The sequence below is a fragment of the Thermobia domestica genome, chromosome 4 (assembly GCF_964235325.1).
Source record: "Thermobia domestica chromosome 4, izTheDome1.hap1.1, whole genome shotgun sequence".
NCBI lineage: Eukaryota > Metazoa > Arthropoda > Insecta > Zygentoma > Lepismatidae > Thermobia > Thermobia domestica.
In genome coordinates this window covers 143,825,508-143,845,461 of record NC_137457.1, presented here as the reverse complement: position 1 = coordinate 143,845,461, position 19,954 = coordinate 143,825,508, and the positions used below count along the sequence as shown (strand labels likewise).

Here is a 19,954-nt window from a genome sequence, read left to right as displayed (position 1 = left end):
CATTATCTATCAGTAATTATTCTACACAGTACATGCCTCAAAACTGCGTTGTCCCTACTCTTTATCTGTAGTTCTACAGACAGAAATGATCACGGCACTTACACTAATATTATATATATGATAGTTCTACAACATATTTTAACACTACATAGAATTAACCAAAAAACTTCGTTTATATGGCTTTTCATTGGTTTATACCCTTTAACAGGAAATATGTGTTTGTCGTACACGTATAGTTTTTCAATGGTTTTTCATTGACAACACTGATTCACTCACTCTATCGGTTTTCTCACTACCTTTCCATTATGTAGTTGTACGTGTGGCGGAGTAGGTCATTCTTTGCGTTAATGTCTGAGCGAAAACTTATCGATGATTTTAGAAAACCTATGGTGTCTGAGAGGCACAAATTTCCGTTATCCGTATATTTTTGCGTGCTTACTGGACACACGATTCCTGATGAGACACTTTTTCTTTAAAAAGTTATTTGTGCTCGACTTCTTTTACCGCGAAAGGTAGCTATATAAGCTCTTTAAACATACTATTTGGTTTGTATGAGGTTTTAAACATTTGCAAAATATGAAGCTAGTACTTCAGGAAAGAAATTTAAGAAAGAAACTGTAAATACAGCGGATCCTAATTTGACGGCAAAAATGCTGGAAGACGAGGACGACTTTATGGTATTGTTTTCAGAAGATTCTAATTGAGACCACTCATTTTTTACCTGAAAGTGAAGAATCACCTAGTAACAATGAGGGATAGACTAGTTCTGATATAGGGAAAGTTGTGAGTTCAAGTAGTAAAAGAAGTGTCAATGCAAGTAGCCCTACTCAAGTTTGAAGTGATAACGAAGGCCTTAGATATAGAGGAAAAAAACAGTTTGGTTTGGAATTTAAATGAACCACCAAAAAACCGAAGGGTTTTTCTTCAAAACTTGTGATGCCTGGTATAACGACCTATGTAAGAAATCTGATAGAAAATCCTAGAAAATTGATATTTGGTCTACCTCATGTGATAATGATAAAATTCAAGAAATTTCAACATGAAGTTGGAAGAAGGTCAGAACAAATTTGAAGTAGAACAAACATCAACCTACAGATCTACTGACTTATCTGTAAATAAAGCCCTTATTGTTCTTTAAATGTTGTATTCTATTTGTAAATAAGGACACGAAGACATATATTCATTATTTTCAAGACACCTTGGGACGACATCTATTTAGAGCTATCATGTCAATCATTCGTTTATAAGCTCTTTGGGACAAATAGCACATTTGGACAGATAGCTACATGTGGAAAAATATTATATTTGCATCGTAATAATGAGTAGAATTACACAGACATAAATTTGTCAACTTTATAAAATTTATGTACTACGCATATTTGAATTTAGATATTTTAACATTTTCCGAATTTATATTCCAATAGAACCGAATGAATATATGGAACTCTTGCTTACCATATTTGACTCGAAATACAGTATATAAAGTTTCATTGTTCTACATTACACATATCGGTACCTTATTATTAAATACGATATTACTTTATACATGTCCGCACATTTCCTGTAAGCGAAAAAAATAACGTTTCCTGTTAAGGGCTAAGATGACCAATATTTTGGTTCTCACAAGAATGCCATAATTAGGATTATTTTATAATATACTCAAAGACAATGCACGTCTATCCAATTAACCTTGTCCACACGTTTTTTCTATGACTCTGCATGAAGATGGATAGAATGACCCTTACGTAACTTAAAGCTGTAGGATAATTCCATTGTGAAGAGCTTTGCAAAGAACGATCTTTATTTAACGATCTTTAGACATATATATGGAACTCTGGCTCTTACAAAAATTCCACCTTTGGGATCGTTAAATAAACATGTTCAAACACTCTACTTACATTTTCAAGAACATTGTTCATTTGTTTTATCTTTTTCTTAGGAGAATATGTGAGGCATGTAAACTTACACTATTGATAATTCTAGGATAATTATATAAAATAATTACGACTGCGAATAAATAAGGAGAACATGTTGGCCATATGGATTTTTTGTTGTTTAGTGGGAAAGAGAATAATCTAAACTAATATACTACTGCCATTTATACAACAATAATATTCGATTCACAGATAAACTTCATGTGGTTCGGATTCCATCTTAATCAGTAGGTCCTCGTCTCATATAGCTTCGCTGCTGAATGGAACGTTAAACGCAAAATCGATTCAATTCAAACAAGTAATCTTGTAAAATGTCTAAAGGATGTCCATAGGTATCCAGTAATGTTGTTAAAATGTTTCACCTATGGTAGAGCAGGAAACGTCATGCTTAGATTTCTCCGTCACTGCAATTTGTTTAATAACTCTATGAAGTATTTAGATACTGAGCAGAATCGTTCCAATTGTGTTCATCTATGCTGTCCTTATATCAGTAGAGAAAAGGAAACTTCAGTCTTTAAGCTAATTGTATAATGTTTTATTCTTAATTTTTAAAATGTGTAGTTATCCAAGATATATACTTTATGCAATTAGTGTAATATTAATCAGTAAAAGTAGAACTATCTTTCTAGTCACTTAGGCCATTAGCACTCGGTGCTCAATTCTGTTTTTACATTTGATGTATTAGATAGCTTTGGAAATACAAACATGTTCTCCCCATAGAAAACTCTTTTTTCTAGAAAGTGCGCATAAACGATAGAATTTAAAGCATTTTTATTACAATGATTACTTTCTCTTTTATCTTCATAGGATTATATGTATTATGAATTTTCATTCGAGGATATAGATCCAAGCGAGATCGATACTTGGCACTAAGGGGCGAATATAACTCTAAGGGCTATGGGTAAGATATTTGACCTCCAGTTAGTTGCAATTAAAAATAATTTGTTATTTACAGGTAGTATTACTGAAAAAATCGGAGAGAAGGAATAAATCTCTTTACCTTCCTAACACATTAATTTTCTTGACGGTACTTCATAAGTGTATTAACCTAACTCAGTACTTCAGGAATATTTTCTCCAATTCACGGATTGATAACTATTGAAAAAATTTACTACAGTATTCCTAATCAGAGCTGCTAACGTGTACGTTTTCGTCGAATCATCACAGTGTGACAATTATTCGTTTTAGTGATTCGGAAAATGAATGTTGTATGTGTGAATCGAAGGCGCGATAAATTGATATATATCAAGATTTGTATCAAGACGAAATTCAGTGTACGAATATGCTCCACAACTAAGCTGCAAAGAGGAAGAAAGATGGATCACGAATTTCGCGGCATTTCAATGTACAAATAACGTCTTGTAGGTGACCAATTTATTCGACAATTCGGTAAAAGGACGAAGATAATTATCAAAATGTACAGTTTTAGAACTGCGGGTGAAAAACTAACGACCAAGGAGAGATCTTTGTTCCAATAGTGTTTGACTTTCCTTAGTTCCAAATCATTTTTAGGAAAGGAAATACCATTTTCCTTGCGAGAGTAGGGAAAACAAAACCAATTTCGCTATGTAATGCACTGATCCGAAGAAAACTTTTTGAGGTAATTTAAAGTTGTAAGATAATAAATGACACACTTATGGGGTCATAAATAGAATAGCGACATAAAGTGAAAATTTGCGAAAACGTACAATACGAGGCTGGAAATAAAGAGCCAAAAGTAGGAGGTTGAAAGAGGAGAAAATAATATGGTAGTTTAAAATGAAGTTTTATGAAATCGGAGGATGTGTAGAAAGGAAGGAATGTAAACAACAGTCATATATTAATTTTAGAATAAAATAGTTAATGTACGACATGAATACTCCCGTTTCACACAATATGACTTGCTGATAGAAAAAGAAACCCTCAATACGAGGAAAAAAGCAAATATTAAATACGATTATTCTGGAAAACTGAAGAAAATATAGCATCAAGAGGATTAGAAAAGAAGAATATAGGGAAAGACTAGGGCGAAAGTGCAAGCTTGGAACAAAACGTATTACTGTTTCGAAACAAGTACACTTAAGAATCTGTATAGATTAGCAGAAGCCAATAGAGGACACTGCCCATATTGAGTAGAGGAAATATTAGAAGTAATTCGTGCTTCCGACGAAGATAATTTAGCAAACATATAATAAGGTTATTTCCAAGATCATTTATACACAAAAAGTGAGAAGATTTCCAAAATAGAAACATAAAACGCTAATGGATGTCTTAAATAAGCAAGAAAGAAATAGAAAAAATGTTAAACAAAATGAAGACTAGAAAGGCGTTAGGTACAGAAGAATTGTTAATAACATCATTCAAAACTGTGGGACAAGACGTTATAGATATCGTATAGGATCTTATACAAAAGTCTATGAACAGGAACACGTTACAAATAGTAGAAGAATAGTGCTATTATTTACATTTTTGTGAAGAAAGCAGATTTGCAGGAAATAGAGAGGAATCAATTTAATGTTTCATGTAAAGAAGTTTTGTAGCAAGAAGTAGATGGGCGATGAGAAGGTTAAACATCAATAGAAATACCATTTGGATATCGCCGAGAAAGAGTACAACGGACACAATTTTTATACAAAAAATATCTGAAAATATCAGGATAAAGGAAACAAAGATAAAAACATATTACCTTCATTGATTGGAAAAAGGTCTGCGACAAAATATCATGTGAAGAAGTATGAAGGTGTCGTAATTAGAAAGGAGTGAAAGAGAAATGGTTACGGATACTGCATTATATTAATACAGGAGCTATGAACAATGTAGTAAATATTGAACTCCAAATCATTCTTGAGCATATATTATACTAGAGTATTATCATGCCTTAACTTCGAACTTCATTAAAATTGCCACTGTTGTTGTAAATCAAATTATGAGGATTAAAGCCCTCTGGTACATATTGTATGACGATGAAATTGTACTGTGCAGTACAAAGTGAACATACATTGAAAAGAAAATAGAGAGTAAAAATAGCCTCTGAAAGATAGAGTACTAAAAATTACTGAAAAGAGAAGTTAATATTTCGAGCTTACATATATGAAAGTGGCAAATAACGCTGCAAGAAGAAAGATTTAATTACTTTTTATATACTTTATCTATCAATATCTATCTATATACATATATATATATGGATAGATAGATAGATACATAGAAAGGTAGATAGATAGATAGATAGATAGATAGAGAGAGTCTAATGTATTGTCAACAATAGTGATGTTTGTGTAAAATAAGAAGCAAAATGCAAGAAAGTTGGCAAAATTAAAGAAACATTATGACGTTTAATGTAATCAGAAAACCACGGAACAGAAAAAGGAATCATATTATGAAAAAGTGGTTGGGTCAGCAAAGATTTACGGGGCAGAATTGCAATCAATGAGAACGTAAAGTAATATTTAATGCTACATAAAGCAGAAACTTTCACGTGATACGCGATATGACATGAAGAGCTAGAGTGAGGAATTTTAATTTTACACGAAATGTAAAATTGTAGATATTTCTAAGAAAACTGAAACAAGAACACTCGACTGGTATGGCAATCTAATAAGGAGTAAAATCGATTCCAAGGACAGAAAGAAGATGGCAACGGAAATGGATGAGAAGAGACGTCGATAGGAATCGGAAAGTAACTGGATGAATATGACTTAAATGCATTCAAAAACCTAAGTATAAATTGAGAAGAATTCCGGGACAGAGTTCTATGGAGAAAATATCAGAAACGTCGACCCGAGATTAACTGTAAAAAAACAGAAATAAAAAATATCCAGAACATATCATTTATCTTGAAATTCCCTTGCATGTTCCAAATGAAGTAACAAAATACCCTGAAACATTGCACCATACAAATATCAGCAGACGACATTGACGTACTTTTTAATGTCATCAGATTAATATTGTTATCTACCGAACGTGATATAATCTTTTAAATTGTACTGCTTAAGCTTTTTAAATATTTTAAATCTACTTGTTAAATAAAAACTTACAATGTAATATTTGTTATCGACTTTTATAAAATTAAGGACGTTCGAGCACTTCAAGCACCAAACTGTGAAGGCTTCTACAGCATTAATGATGCAACTGATGTCGACAAGTTGCATTAATGATGCAACAGTTCGAATCTTAAACATTTTTGGATATATGGTACGTATTTCTGAAGTTCGCAATTGTGCATACAGTTCTATCTATCCTAGAAGTTTTCAAAATTTTAAAATCAATTCTATAAAATAGGCATATTATTTTTTTAAAATATGTAATAAATAAAATAACAGTTTGATTATATCCGTCTTTTTCATTAGATGTGTGTATTACCAAGCGTTCATATAATTTGTCGTATATCCAAACATTCAGAAGAGCAGGTATGAAACGAAGCTTCGTAATTAATGGTCTCAAATGTAATGAAATAACAAAAGGTATTTAAATGAGGTGTGACTTTTTATTTCCCACATAATAAGAAAAGACAAATAAGTTGAATAATTAGATGTGATTCACTGGTGACCACGATTGGTTTTAAAATCACAAGATCTGTGGTCAAATCAGATGAACTATACCGTATTTTTGTATAGTGCCTGTTATGATTAACGATTACCTCTATGATTATTTCTTGTTACAATAAATGATTTAGTTAATAATTATCTCTTCTTAATATTAAACAGGAAAGTAAAATCATTCTTGTGAAATTCAATATGATTCAACGATCGTAAAAAAGAGAACAGATTTAGTTAATATGAAACGAAAGGTCATCGCCACCAATCATCAAAAACTACACATGGATATTTCGTCAAATGTGTACGCTACGTGTATAGTGTTTCTTCCATCTAAACTTAAAGAAAACTTTATATCACTATTGTAACGATTTCGAGTTGCCATCCCAGAACAAAGATATGATATTTCAATTATGTTAATGTATTGCAATGAATGTTCTTTAAAATATAGTGTTTATTGTATCGACCGTAGATTTTGATTTTGACTGCCCTCTTGAGAAGAATGTGTTTATTTATGCATGCAAAAGCCACTAATTCCATCTCGCTGATTTCTTCATACATTAAGACGTATGTTTCGTAGCAACTAGTTACTTCATGTATTTCAATGTAATGGTAGTAACTGATCATTTAAACATGGAAACTTTTTCTTAGGAATTAGATTGACCAATTCAATTACGATTATAATGCGATGTACTAATAATAATAGAATCAAATATTATCATATATTGTTTTGTCTCTTTATGATTATTCTTTTCGTTAGGAGAAGGTTTTTCGAAACTACGGTCACGACCACCTGCGAACCGCTCCACCACACTTCGATTTAATTGTAAAAGTTACCAAGTAATCTATGCAAATAATCATATGCTGTATATGATACACAGGAATTGATATATCTAATGAAATTGAACGTCGTAACTATGATGACAGATACAATATTTATTCTCAAAACTTAAAATAATGACAAAGAGTGGTGGCAATTTTCAAAAAGATGCATATTAATCGACTAGAAGGAATTTTTTGTGAAAGGCAAGTAAATTGGTCTTTAATCATAATTACAAGCTGTGAATTCAAATATTTTGTTTACGAAGCTGAAATTTCAGTCTCAAACCTTCTAAACTATAGTTAAAATTTTCAGATAACTAGGTATCAAATATATAATCGATGTTAATACATATGTAACTGTGTACTTTCTACATCTCCTTTTGAACGGCAGAATACATTTTTATTAAACTTTGCATAGTTCCTTACTAACTGACGGTGAGTACTGTCGGGAATAGCTATCCCTACCAAACCCCCTTCCTTCAGATAAGTGACTGGAAGGAGAAACCCATGTTATTTTAATGGTACTAAAACGGCAGAAAGAGATTTTATGTTTCAGCATGTATGGAACACCTGGATCAATTACAGCTATACTTGTTGCGCAAATGGCATGGAATCTGAAAACACGTATTGTAAGACACTCCTAGCAGACGGACCTCCAGTTCACGCGTTATAGGGGAAGGGGTTTTCAAGCCAATAGTTTTCGTGGTCGCTGAGATGAATAATGAAACTCACTATGCCTTTTCAAGTTTAAGATCAACCGTATTGGATAGGATAGTGAGATCAACCGGGGTGGGAAGGCATGGAAAGGAAGAGAGAATGGATCATGATTATAATAGTCTTATAGATTCATTAAGAACAATAAACTCCCAAAGAATTTCAAACTCTTCGATAACTTCACATGTGAGAAACCTAATTTTCCTTTCTGGTATAAATATATGAACATGGTTTATATTCTTTTTCTTTCCATAAAAGCTTAGATCAATGGAATATGGGATTCGCACATATATGCATTTCAGAAAAAGTCACCATATTTTTTCGGATACGACCTCACTATGTAGGGTGGGGAGTTATATATATTGCAGAGATGATTAATCTTCCTTTAGACGTATTGCAAGAATTTAAACTTGAAAACTTTGTCGTTAAAGGTTCAAATGGAACTTTCAATGAATTTAAGCCAAATCACAGCCAAAAATGGCTTAATGCAACATTGAAGAGAGGAGAAGGCATTATTGCACAAATTACATGTTAGACAAGAAGAAAATTTTCTCTTGTACTTGATGATCAAATGTTTTGAAACGAATTGACTAAACCAGGCATATGAGAGATCATTCCGATGGAAATAAAATTGTTGAAACGATGCAAAGGTTTTATGGTTTGCAGAAAGACTTATCTAAATCCAATCTTCATACACTTGCAACAATGGACAGGGAAACAATTGAAATTGAAGATTCATTACAAATTAGGTCAAATGTTAGAATTTCTTAAAAAAAATATTAATATTTCCAACAGAAAACCCCTCTCATGCGGGTTCCTACTCTCTACTAAAGAAGACCAAGGCAGTAACAATGCTTCTCTTTATAGAGTTAAACAGTAGAAGTTAAGAACGTTTCCCTGAAAACGGATAGAAGTATTCTGCATCGCTTAATTATGATGTATCAAGAGGAAGGGTAATGAATCTGAATAAAATATTACAACATTAATTATTGCCAATGCCTTTTTCCACCGCAAAATTAAATTGGAGATCTCAGAAGTAGATATAAGTAAGTTCTTGCAGATACGTTAACAAGTTATACAATCTCCTTTCCAAAAGTGACTTTAGAAGTTAACTCCTGTGTAATAATAGATGGTCTTGCTTCTTTGATGAGTATAGGGTAACCGAGTACTGCTAAAACTTTTGGTGATGAGACGAATACGTCAACTTCGTGACAGTTTCGACAGAACTAACATTGCATTTTATCGTTATATATCACAGATTCCTGGAACTTTCTGAAAATAAGGTTGGCCTTGTATGCTTGCTTTCAGAGGAGCTAAGTATTCAAGCTTCTGTAAACAAAACCCTTATTTTTTTCTGGAGGATTCGAAAAAGGAGGCATGGTGAAATCATCAGACCTTATTTAGAGACAAGTTCCTTAGTTTCCGAACAGGAAGCAGCCGATACAGGAATTGTTTTTCATTGTCTTCCTATTCAAGCTGATAATATTGTTGTTTTAGCACAAGATACAGATGTTTTGGTACATTTAATAGCACATTACAGTCGACTAAATTCCAAAGAAGAATGGCTAAAAATGGGCAGAGACAAAAAAACCAAGTACATACCTATTCACACACTTTGTGAATACAGAATTATGATAAGATAACATACAGTATTATGATAAAAGATAAGACTACAGAATTCCATTTCACAGTGTTTCAGGCTGCTATACTATTTCCCACATAGTTGGTGATGGTAAGAAGAAAAGTAGATAACATTCTGTCAAAATTACCAGCTTCTACAAGATCTTGGTAATGCTTCACTTCATTAGAAGAGGCAGAAACAATCAAATTGGTTGAAGAGTTTGTAAGTAGAATTTATAACCTTCAAAAAGAAGAGAGTTGTGATTAGGCAACAACAACTTTGTTTCATAAATTACAAGCTTCTGAAGTCCTACTTACAACAACTGACGCCATAACATTACACATACAGGGATCACATTACCAATCTATGAGTTGGAGACAGACGACATCCAACATTCTCAATTGCCTTCACCTGACGAAAGGGGCTGAATCAAGGAAGATTGCTAACTTGGGTCATATTACTGTCGTTACTTTCAGTACGAGGAAATAAAAATAATTGCATGTGGCTCTTCTACTGGATCTAACTCTAATAATTAAAGTTGTTGCAAGAAAAGAAATTTGAAGTGTATTTCAATATGTAAATGAAAAGTTACTGAAAGTGACTGTATGATTGAGTAATGTAAATCTTTGATTTCCAAGATTTAGTAGGAGTATTATTCTAAGAGTATTATGGATTGAAAGTGTTATGAAAACATAAATGGAATGTTTGTGCATTAAGTACCTTATTAACAATCAATGGTTGTAACAGTTCATCTTCATAATCTAAAATGTACCCTCAGGATACGTACATCTACTCTGAAAATTTTGGGTATTGGAAAGCCTTAATTCTGAAATAGTAACAATGTAAAGAATAACTACAAAATTAACGTAACAATGTTGTTTGGATAAATCATAAGTAGTTAAGTTCTTTATATATGAGTAGGAAATGAAAAATCTCACATTTCAGCCGCCATTTTGTTTCTCTCACTAGAGAATGAAAACGGCAGACACCGCCGTCGTAAACAACATATTCCAGTTGAACACACCAAAATAAATTTTAAAATAAAGCAGTGTACCTGGTTTTCACCACAAATGTCTCCTACATGCAACTTTACACAAAATAACACTAGTCAATCATAGGCAGCTAAATTACATATTTAGACAATAAAATCATGATTAATCAGTTTTATGTGCCTGTAACTTGCAACTGAAAATGTTTGAAGTTTTAGATCAAGTTTTCTAGCGGAAATTATCCCGGGCGTCTTCAAATGTTCGAAGGTGTGGTCCTAAAATACATGAAAAAAATGTTTTAAAACATTCTTTGGGGCACTCTGGTATTTTGACCTATTATGTAAAGAAGAGTTACTATGATTTTATTGGATTTTTAAACTAATTTTTAGTGGTCGCTGCCGCCTTGTAAATTTTGAGTGTAAACTACTAAAGAATTAGTTATACAATTTAGTTACAAGATTAGTTATATTTAATAAAGATATAAAGTCATCGCTACTATTTAATGCGAATTTCAAAAAAAAAATGTTAATAAAATATATTGTCAGCTTTTACTTCATCTTATGACATCAAAATTGATTTCTTCGAGTCCGGATACTTTGTTCTAAATTGCTTAATTAACAAGAGTAATGCTTTTTTCCCTCATATTTTGTATGAAGTTTGCAGCACTCTTCCAACTGCGCAACCCTACGTTCAGGTGCCATTAAGAACATTAACTTAAAAAGTAATTGCCTTGCTTTTCTTGTAGGATTCCTTATCTTTCCAGGTAGTCACATCTGTTTGCAAATATTCTGATGGTTGATCCAGGATTTGAAAAAAAAACTCATAGTGTTACTTGATACAAATTTCGCTAGTCCTTTGTAAGAATGACATCAGTATCAATTTGGGCACGTTTCAATGGTTCGTCATTGTCTTCATTCTTTAAAGAATTCAAAACTTTCCTTCTAGTTTCCTTGGGACCATCGTCATCAAAAAAGCAAGCTCACCAAACTCTACTGACAGGTACCACAAATGTCGGCGAGACTCTTATATTACACACTTTGAAATACCCTCATTGACACCATCATATTATTTTAACTTTCTCAAATGTTGCAAGTCATTTCTGGGGCAATACAAGTAGATGGTGCTCGAAACCAGCCGTTACCCTAAACTTTCACTACAAATGAATAATTCCTGTTTCTTCTTGTTTGAAACGTTTGAACTTATCTCATATCTCCTTATCGTTAGCTAGTAAATTGCCCTTTCCATACGTCGGATTCGATGCTCTTTCCCTAGAGCTCTAAAATTTATATTTCGTTGTGGAACTTCTCCAAGGAATATGAGAGCTGGAGCTCGTAAAGTTTTTTGTATTCTTCCCGTGGTTGAAACTTCTGAAGTTTCTTTTAGCAAACTCAATGATATTTGACGCACTGTTGGAAAGATGCTTATAAAGTAAACCGTCATACGGGCCGGGTTTGAAATTACTGTGCTGAAAAAAAGTTCCAAAGACCCTTAAACCTCTTAAACGTGAAGATGTCAGGCCATCTTCAAGCTCCTATTGACTTACTAACAACTTCCCCAAGAATGGCAAATGATGCCGGCAAGCCAAATAAAACTTTTCGTTTTTCATCTGTTGCTCTAGAAGGACGCATACTCCACTACGTAACCCAGTATTGATGATATGTCAAAACACATATTTATTTCATTCGGTCTGTAACTCTTCCAAACTCACTTACTTAAAAAAAAACACTAATGCAGTTTTGTCCTAAACTATACAAATCTCTTGGGCTAGTAAGCTATCTTTGGATAGACTTTCGTGCACTAAACTAGGCTAAAGTAGACTTTATCAAGTTACTGTAAACTTTAACAATATGTTTCTGCTAAGAATTCAGTATGTTGTCTGTAGGAATAACGTAGAAGAGATCATTTTTCTTAAAAAAAAACACACACACACAACTGCAGTACACTCTTCAAAGTGCAGTAGCTAATAGAGAACTGAGCTCACAACTTGGGCCTGTATAGCACTGAGAAGAGCGGTAAGTCTGGGCATGAACAGTTCTGTCTCAGCATGGACGCTGGTGTGACTATCCAATCATTACCGACGTTAATAATTACTTCTTTGTATGGCGGTATGCTTATTGTTATTAACCTTTGTTGACAATACTGAAAATTTGCCATTGTTTATAACAAGAATGGCAACGTTTAACTTTAGAAGGAAAATTTTCCTTGAGTCAAAAGGAGCACAACACTGCGTATGCATTTTCATTGGTCTGTGTCTCATTGCGTCCGTGTTCTTGTATGGCCTTAATTTAAACATAATTACAGAGGAAAAGTATACTTAAACACAGAATTAAAGATTACGTTCGAATCATTGCAGGCTGTTAAATATTACAAACCTGAATGGCCCATATGTATTTTGCACCCCTGGTTACTTAGGCTTTTGCGCCAAGGACTTATTATGTAACAAAATATTCGTTAATAGGCGCTGTTTTAATGTTTACGCCATTCTATTACACCAACCACCCACAGTCTTGAGACATGTGAGGTCCATGGGTGAATGCTGCTTGGTTGAGATGAAAGTGGAAGGCAATGTACTGTTCTAATTAAGTAATTTCATTGATAATGAATGTCATTTTCGTCTTTACTAGTGTGATTAATTTTAATATAAATTTCATTTTTTTAAAAATCGATTATGCCGAACTTTCAAAACATGGTAGCGAAGAAAACAAATTACTAAAGAACCATCCAGTATGTGACAAAATACAAAGTTAAACAGTAAGGTAGATTAGTTACAAGTTTCATTAACAAAATAATGAAAATCAGAATTTGCAATATTACTAGAATGAAAGTAACATAAAGGATACACAGAAACTCTTAATGGGCAAAGAAATAGAGGTAATTGCAACAACAACAACAAAAAAGTAATTATGGATATAGAAGAAATATTAAAAGAAGAAGTAACTATAGTCTAGATAGAGAATCAGGTCATGATACAGACGGACATTAAATAATTTTCCATATATTTAAGCGATAAGTTAAACCTAGTCTCCAACGCTAGAAGCGAGTACGCCATCACAACTACGGAGTAGTAAGTTTCCAGGTAAAACAAATCGCTCCAATTCAATGGTCAGAGTCATGTTGCTTCAAGATTAGCGCCCGGTACGTTGTACAAACACATACTAAACCGATTTCATTTTTTTTCGTTTTGAGAGAAGCATTACTTCTACGCTTCAAATTTGTTAGAAATAACTTGCCCGACCCTTCTCTTTGACAAGTTCTAAAATTTGATTATATGAAATGAATATTTACCTCACTAAATGTTTACGAAATCCTCGCCCTGCTGAATACGCTATAGATGGTTACATATTGTTATTTCGAGTATTTTTATTTTATTTGTGTTATATAATGGATGTTCATGGGCCTTTAGATTTGTATCATATTCTTCCGTGTGTGTGTATATATAGCAACAAGCATATGTCCCTGTGGTTTCGTGCACATATTTCAGGGTGGCCTACTTTGCTGCCTTACTAGTTAAAAATAGATTTATCCTTACTAATAAACACCACCTTTACGAATGGACTTATAGCTTGCATGTGATAGGTTGGAGAGAATTTCGTTCTATAGTGACATGCAGAGCTATGTCGGTAGTAGCACACTACCAAAATATTCACCTTTACCAAATTAGCCTAAATGAAATATCTAGACGAAGAGTGATCTGGAAGAAGGCAACGATTGGGATGCTGAGGACCAGAAGGCAATGGGAAACTACCAACCAATGTTTGTTTATTTTGCTGTCAATGAAAACAAAATATGTGTACAATGATCTTCCGTAGATCTAAATATATTTCTGGAGTTGAAAAAATCCTATTTGTATTTTCGAGATGGGTATTTATTAAGGAGTACCATTTGACAAAAAGGTAACAATATGAGGAAGATAGATAGTGGAAGAAAGACAATCAATATCAAATTTTAGGAGTTTGTGAAGTTAGATGGGAAGAAAAATTGGGGTATAGAGCAGCAAAGTATATAAAATGTAATGAAAAAGTCTGGCTTAACGACCTAGGAAACATTTTTAATACCTAAAAGAGAAGGTAGTGAAAGTAGAATTTGTAGGTGATGTAGTTATGATGTTGAGGCTTAAATCAAATGAAGAAGATCGCGTAAATTATTTATTGTAGATTTGGAAAATTCAAGATTACTAATAAAACTCCAACTGACCAAAGCAGTATATGTAATTTAAGATTATATATTTGTGTTACAGTTTCGGCTATTAACACCCTTACTCAGACACATTATTAGAGGATATCCAAGTTTGACAGCTTATATACAATCTTGACTCAAGACACGCCCATTTTCTATTTACAAAATGTAAACTTTTAATTGGCGCTAAAATGTAAATTTTTAATTACTGTAAACGTAAACTTGTAATTGGCTCAAAAAAGTAAATTTTTAATTACGGTAGACACTTTCTCCTCTTGTGCATTTGTTATGAAACTCTCAGTTAAATATTTGTCACTTACACTTTATATTCTCTATTGCCCATCTGCAGTTCTCCGTAGTATACCTGCTCCAACAGCTCGTGTTGATCCTTTTAATTCTTCCTTTCTATTTTGTCTATAATCCTTTTCCATAATTCATGTATTACAAGTCCACGTGACCAATTCATCAACTTCTTCCCGTATTTCTTAATACTCTGGGCTTCTTTCAAATTTCTTATCACACTTCTTTTCTCCCATTCTAATCCTTTAGTCCTTCCCAATCTATTTCACGTCCTTTTTTTTAATGTGTTTATATACTGCGTTGTTCTCTTTTTTAGTCTAGCACCACTTTTTGTTGTTTTATGCATTTGTTCTAACATCATTGCTGTTTCTCTTATGTACTTCATATCGCACTCTACAGTTAACCTAGTACTTTTTGAGCCACTTAAAAGTTTAAGTTTAAAGTAATTAAAAAGTTACTTTTTGGAGTCAATTAAATTTAAGATTTGTAAAAAGAAAGTGGGCGTGTCGTGCATCTATATTGTTGATGATCTGCCAAAATTGGATATTTCTCTCATAATGTGTCTGAGGAACGCTATGTTACTTTGCCGAAACTGTAACGCAAATATATAATCTTTAAATATAGACACTGCTTTGGTCAGTTCGAGTTTTATTAGTAATGAGGATGATCTAATGGTAATAAAGAAACATCGCATACAACTTGAGAAGTTGAGGAAAAGTATGTGGAAATGAAAGCTATATAGACGTAGAAGGGAATTGCATGCGTAATTTCAACATGATATTTCAATTCAGTTGGGGCGAAAAACATAATTGTAGTGCTTTAGAAAGATATGAATTGGGAGAAAGAAATCAAAGGGGAAAAACTGTACACAAAATTCAACACTAGTAATAAACACTAGCTTCAATCAACACAAGAGAAGAAAATCTAACTGGTAATTTCCAAAAGGTTGCCACAGATATCACACAGATTACATTATGATTCAGAGCAGATATTGTAAAGCTTGAACATGACGAAGTCCCTCTCGGGCCTGACGTATTCTTTGATCATAACATTATACTTGTCCAAGTACTCAGTAAAAAGAAAAATGTAGGATTAAAAAAAGGAAGCAACAAAATGTTGAAAACAGAAAAGGTAGAAATAAACAGAAAGTAGAAGACTTCGAAGAACAGTATTCAAATATGGAAATGATAAGTACATGTAATAGCATGCGCTGCGAGTATATTAGACTTTATACTGGAAGCTGCAGAAGAAGTAATATGTTAACACAAAGACACAACGGAAAAGAGAATTGGAAAATATTGGGAAACGCTTGGAAATTTAAGGGGTTGTGAAATCTATAGAACTTTGGAAGGAAGAGAATATTAAACCGGCATTTAAAATAATAATGGTAAGTTAATCAGCGAAAGAAGTGAAGTCTTAGAAGAAGTAGAAAGAATGTCCTTATGCTTTATATAAGGAAAGGGAAAAAAGATTAAAGAGAATTATATGTTGAAGTAGAAAATGAAGTAATTAGAGAATGCAAGAGAAAATCAAAATAATTAGAGCAACACCTTTTCTGTTCAGGAGAGGTAAGGAAACAAGATGTGCAATTGCATTATTAAGGATGATAGCTAAAATATTTATAAATTTATCTATGTTTATATTCTACTTATTTATCCAGAAAATGCTTTCGGCCGTATGGACCGGGAGTTCATGGGCTTCTAAGAAAGGTTAGGTTTTAATGGAAATAAATATCGTAGGGTCATATATATGAGCCAACAAGAATATGCTATAGCGGGGAGGAAATGACAGAGCGTTCAAGTAAAAACTAGAACGAAAGAGGAATTAGGAAGAAATGATGACTCTTGCAACATCATTTAATATCGATCTTCAAATGATAGTGAAAAAGAGCCGAAATATTCAAGACAGCTTTTTAATAGGAATATGACAGAAGGACGAGAAACTGGTTGGGATATTGGTTAAGAAGAATCTGTACTATGAGAGACGTTTTAGAGGGTATGGGGGCAGGAAGGAATAGAAGTCGATAAACACTACATTTGATGCACGATATCAAGAAAGAAAATTCATACGTGTAGACAAGACCGTGGAGCAAGGAAGTTTTTCAGTTAAATCCAGATAATTCAATTAATGTCAGGAAACCTATGATGATCACGATGGTCATAAGTGTGAGAATCTTAGTCTAAGACTTTTTGGTTAGTGCAAAAGATCAATACTACAAGTACAAATCCAACTTCAATGCAAGAATACCCTCAATGTGAAATAAGTCATTCTGGTTGGCTTTGGGAATCACATGATCCTGAGCATATGGCATTCTCAAACACTTATGATTTAATGGCTATAGCTATAATTTTTCTGATGCTGCCTAGGACATATTCTTACTCTTGTGTGTCTCTTAATAGGTGTAGTGACAAGTTTATCGTTATAAATTAATAATGGGTATCTACGATATGTTAATCTAAACTTCACTACTTTCTATGAAAAATTGAAACCAATGAACGTCCTTGTCAATTTTATTATGATACTCTTTGTCATACGATGACGACGTAATGTTGAGGTTATGTATTCACAAGTAGAAAATGAGAAGTGATGCTTCTGCGATGCCATGCTTAAATGTTTTGCGAAGTTCTAGACTTAAAGTGAAATTGAAATAAAAGTTTAGTACTGAAACCTATGGTTGATATTTGGTCTTATTGGCAAGAAGATTTTATCATGGGTTATATTTTTATGAATCATCATATTACTGGTATCTAAAATCTTCGTTTAATTTGGATGTGGAACGTTTGGTTGTATAAATCAGTTTTTTACTATTTTTAGTAGGAAAAAGTGACCAGGGAAAATGAACTGCAGTTGAAATAAAAGTACATAAACTTGCAGTTCGTTTACCCGAGATAGTAGTCACCCTTTTCTGTCACTATCTTAACAGCATTCCGCTGAACGTTCTTAACAGCAACATTCTCATTTCTTTTAGGACATACCCAGAAGCCTAGAAAGTATGATATATGTAAGTAAGTTACAACAAATATATATAATGAATGGAAGAGGATTTTTTTTTCATGCATGCTGCTCAAACTCTACAACTCACCAAAGATGGCGTGGTTCAATAAAACCTTGACCCACAACACATCTTGACCAAACCATCGTGAACAAGTCTGATCTACCACAAACCATTACCCATTCATACCCACTACCCACGTGAAACAGTCTCAACCAATGTGACCCATTCTGACCAACCAAAACCTAACGTCATCAACTCTAATCCATGATTCACGGCGTCTTCACTACTGACTAAGGAGCTTAGATTTGCAGTAAAACAAGGCTGTCAAATTCTATCTATTCGAAGTTTGAATTTATGTGGTCAGTCGCTCAAGCACCACTCTGTTACAATAACAATCGATATGACCTTTACGTTATAAAATAGTAAAGTGTTTCTCATGGGCCTAATCACGATGAATTTAAGTTAAATTGTCATGATATAATTATTTACTCTTGAATTATCTATACTTTTCAGTGAAAAGGGGATAAAATTTTAAAGTAAAAAACTGAGGTAAGTAGACCAAAGTAAAGAAAAAAGGCCTAAAATTTTCCATATAACTAAGTGTTCCGTACAATCTTTAAATTTATGTGTAAGAAAGTTTACAGTAAACGTTTTGTCTATTTTTCTAACAATTTTATGGGTTGATTCTAGGGATGTGCGCGAGTATAGTGAAAGGTAACTTTCTCGAGCCGAGTCACTGATTTTGAGGTCGAGTTTCGAGTTTGGTAAAAGGCTTGCTCGTTTCCTTCGTTTAATTTCGTTCCAAAATCACGACTTAAGTGATTGCATTGAAAAGTTAAAGGTATGAAAAATGTAAGGAGTAATCTGGAACACATTAATTGCTGTTCACGAGAGGGACACTGCCGGGAGCTCATCCTGTCTCGATAAGGAGACCATAATAGCTTTTTATAACAAGACAGACTCAAATTTCGTGAGCACAAATATAAATATATGTTGTACTTCTTAGCATCAAGGTGAGACCTGTACTGTCCACTTTCGAGTCCAAGCAGAAGTAAAATCCAGCTCGTGATGTCAATCTGCTTTACTCTGGTAATTGACTTTAATGAGCCACCAAGATACTCGACGCAGGTGAGACATCGGTGTGACTCTGCGCAGGTGAGACATCGGTTTGAGCTGGCTGCGTAAAAAGATTCTATCGCATCTGTTCGACACGACTCAACTGAGTCGAAGGTTGGAGATTCTTGGTTAGGGTGAGCCGTCTACTCAGTTCGTTTTGCCACCGCTAAAGGTGGCTCCATGGGATGAGCTGTTAGCTCGGAGGATTTCTCAGTAAGGATTCTGTAATGACTTGTCTCGAATTTCGGGTGAAGGTAAAATGAACGAGGTAATATATATACAGAGTGTTTCAAAACAACACCGACAACGTTCGGGAGGGATTTCTCACACCAAGTTAAGATAAAAAGTATTGAACGACCTGGGTGCACAAATGCTCTCTTTCGGAGTTATATTCTACCGAAAACATGAAAAAATGAAATTAAAAGTCCATAGCTCCAAAAATATGGGACCTAACGTAGTCGGGACAAGACTTCACTTAGGAACTAGTATGTGCCCTATCTAAATATCCAAGATTCAGAGTCCTGTGCTACTTCCGCAACCATTTTTATAGAGATAGTTGGTGAGTTCTTCAAATTATATAACCGTAACCAAATTCTCTCTATAAGAATTGTCATGTGAGTATCTTTAGGATTCTATTAGGATTATATTACGGTCTATGGTCTTTTTATCGAGACATAATAAGCTGCCAGCAGTGTCTCCTCTCGTGAACAGCACTTAAAATATTCCAGAATACTGCTTACATTTCTCATACCTTTCACTTTCCAATGCAATCACTT

General features: G+C 33.5%; 1 protein-coding gene across 3 annotated transcripts in view; it reads left to right on the top strand.

Annotated features, from left to right (window-relative positions):
- Positions 1–19,954, top strand: part of LOC145683374 (phospholipid scramblase 2-like) — a 628,315-nt gene that overhangs the window by 598,652 nt on the left and 9,709 nt on the right. For 2 of the 3 annotated variants that reach the window (XM_081754705.1, XM_081754707.1), the window contains exon 8: positions 2,742–2,835. The exons of the other annotated variant lie outside the window; for it this stretch is intronic. In XM_081754705.1, coding sequence (XP_081610831.1) covers positions 2,742–2,807 — 66 coding nt within the window. In that variant the 3' untranslated portion in view covers positions 2,808–2,835. The remainder of the gene's footprint in view (positions 1–2,741; positions 2,836–19,954) is intronic. 3 annotated transcript variants of the gene reach the window in all.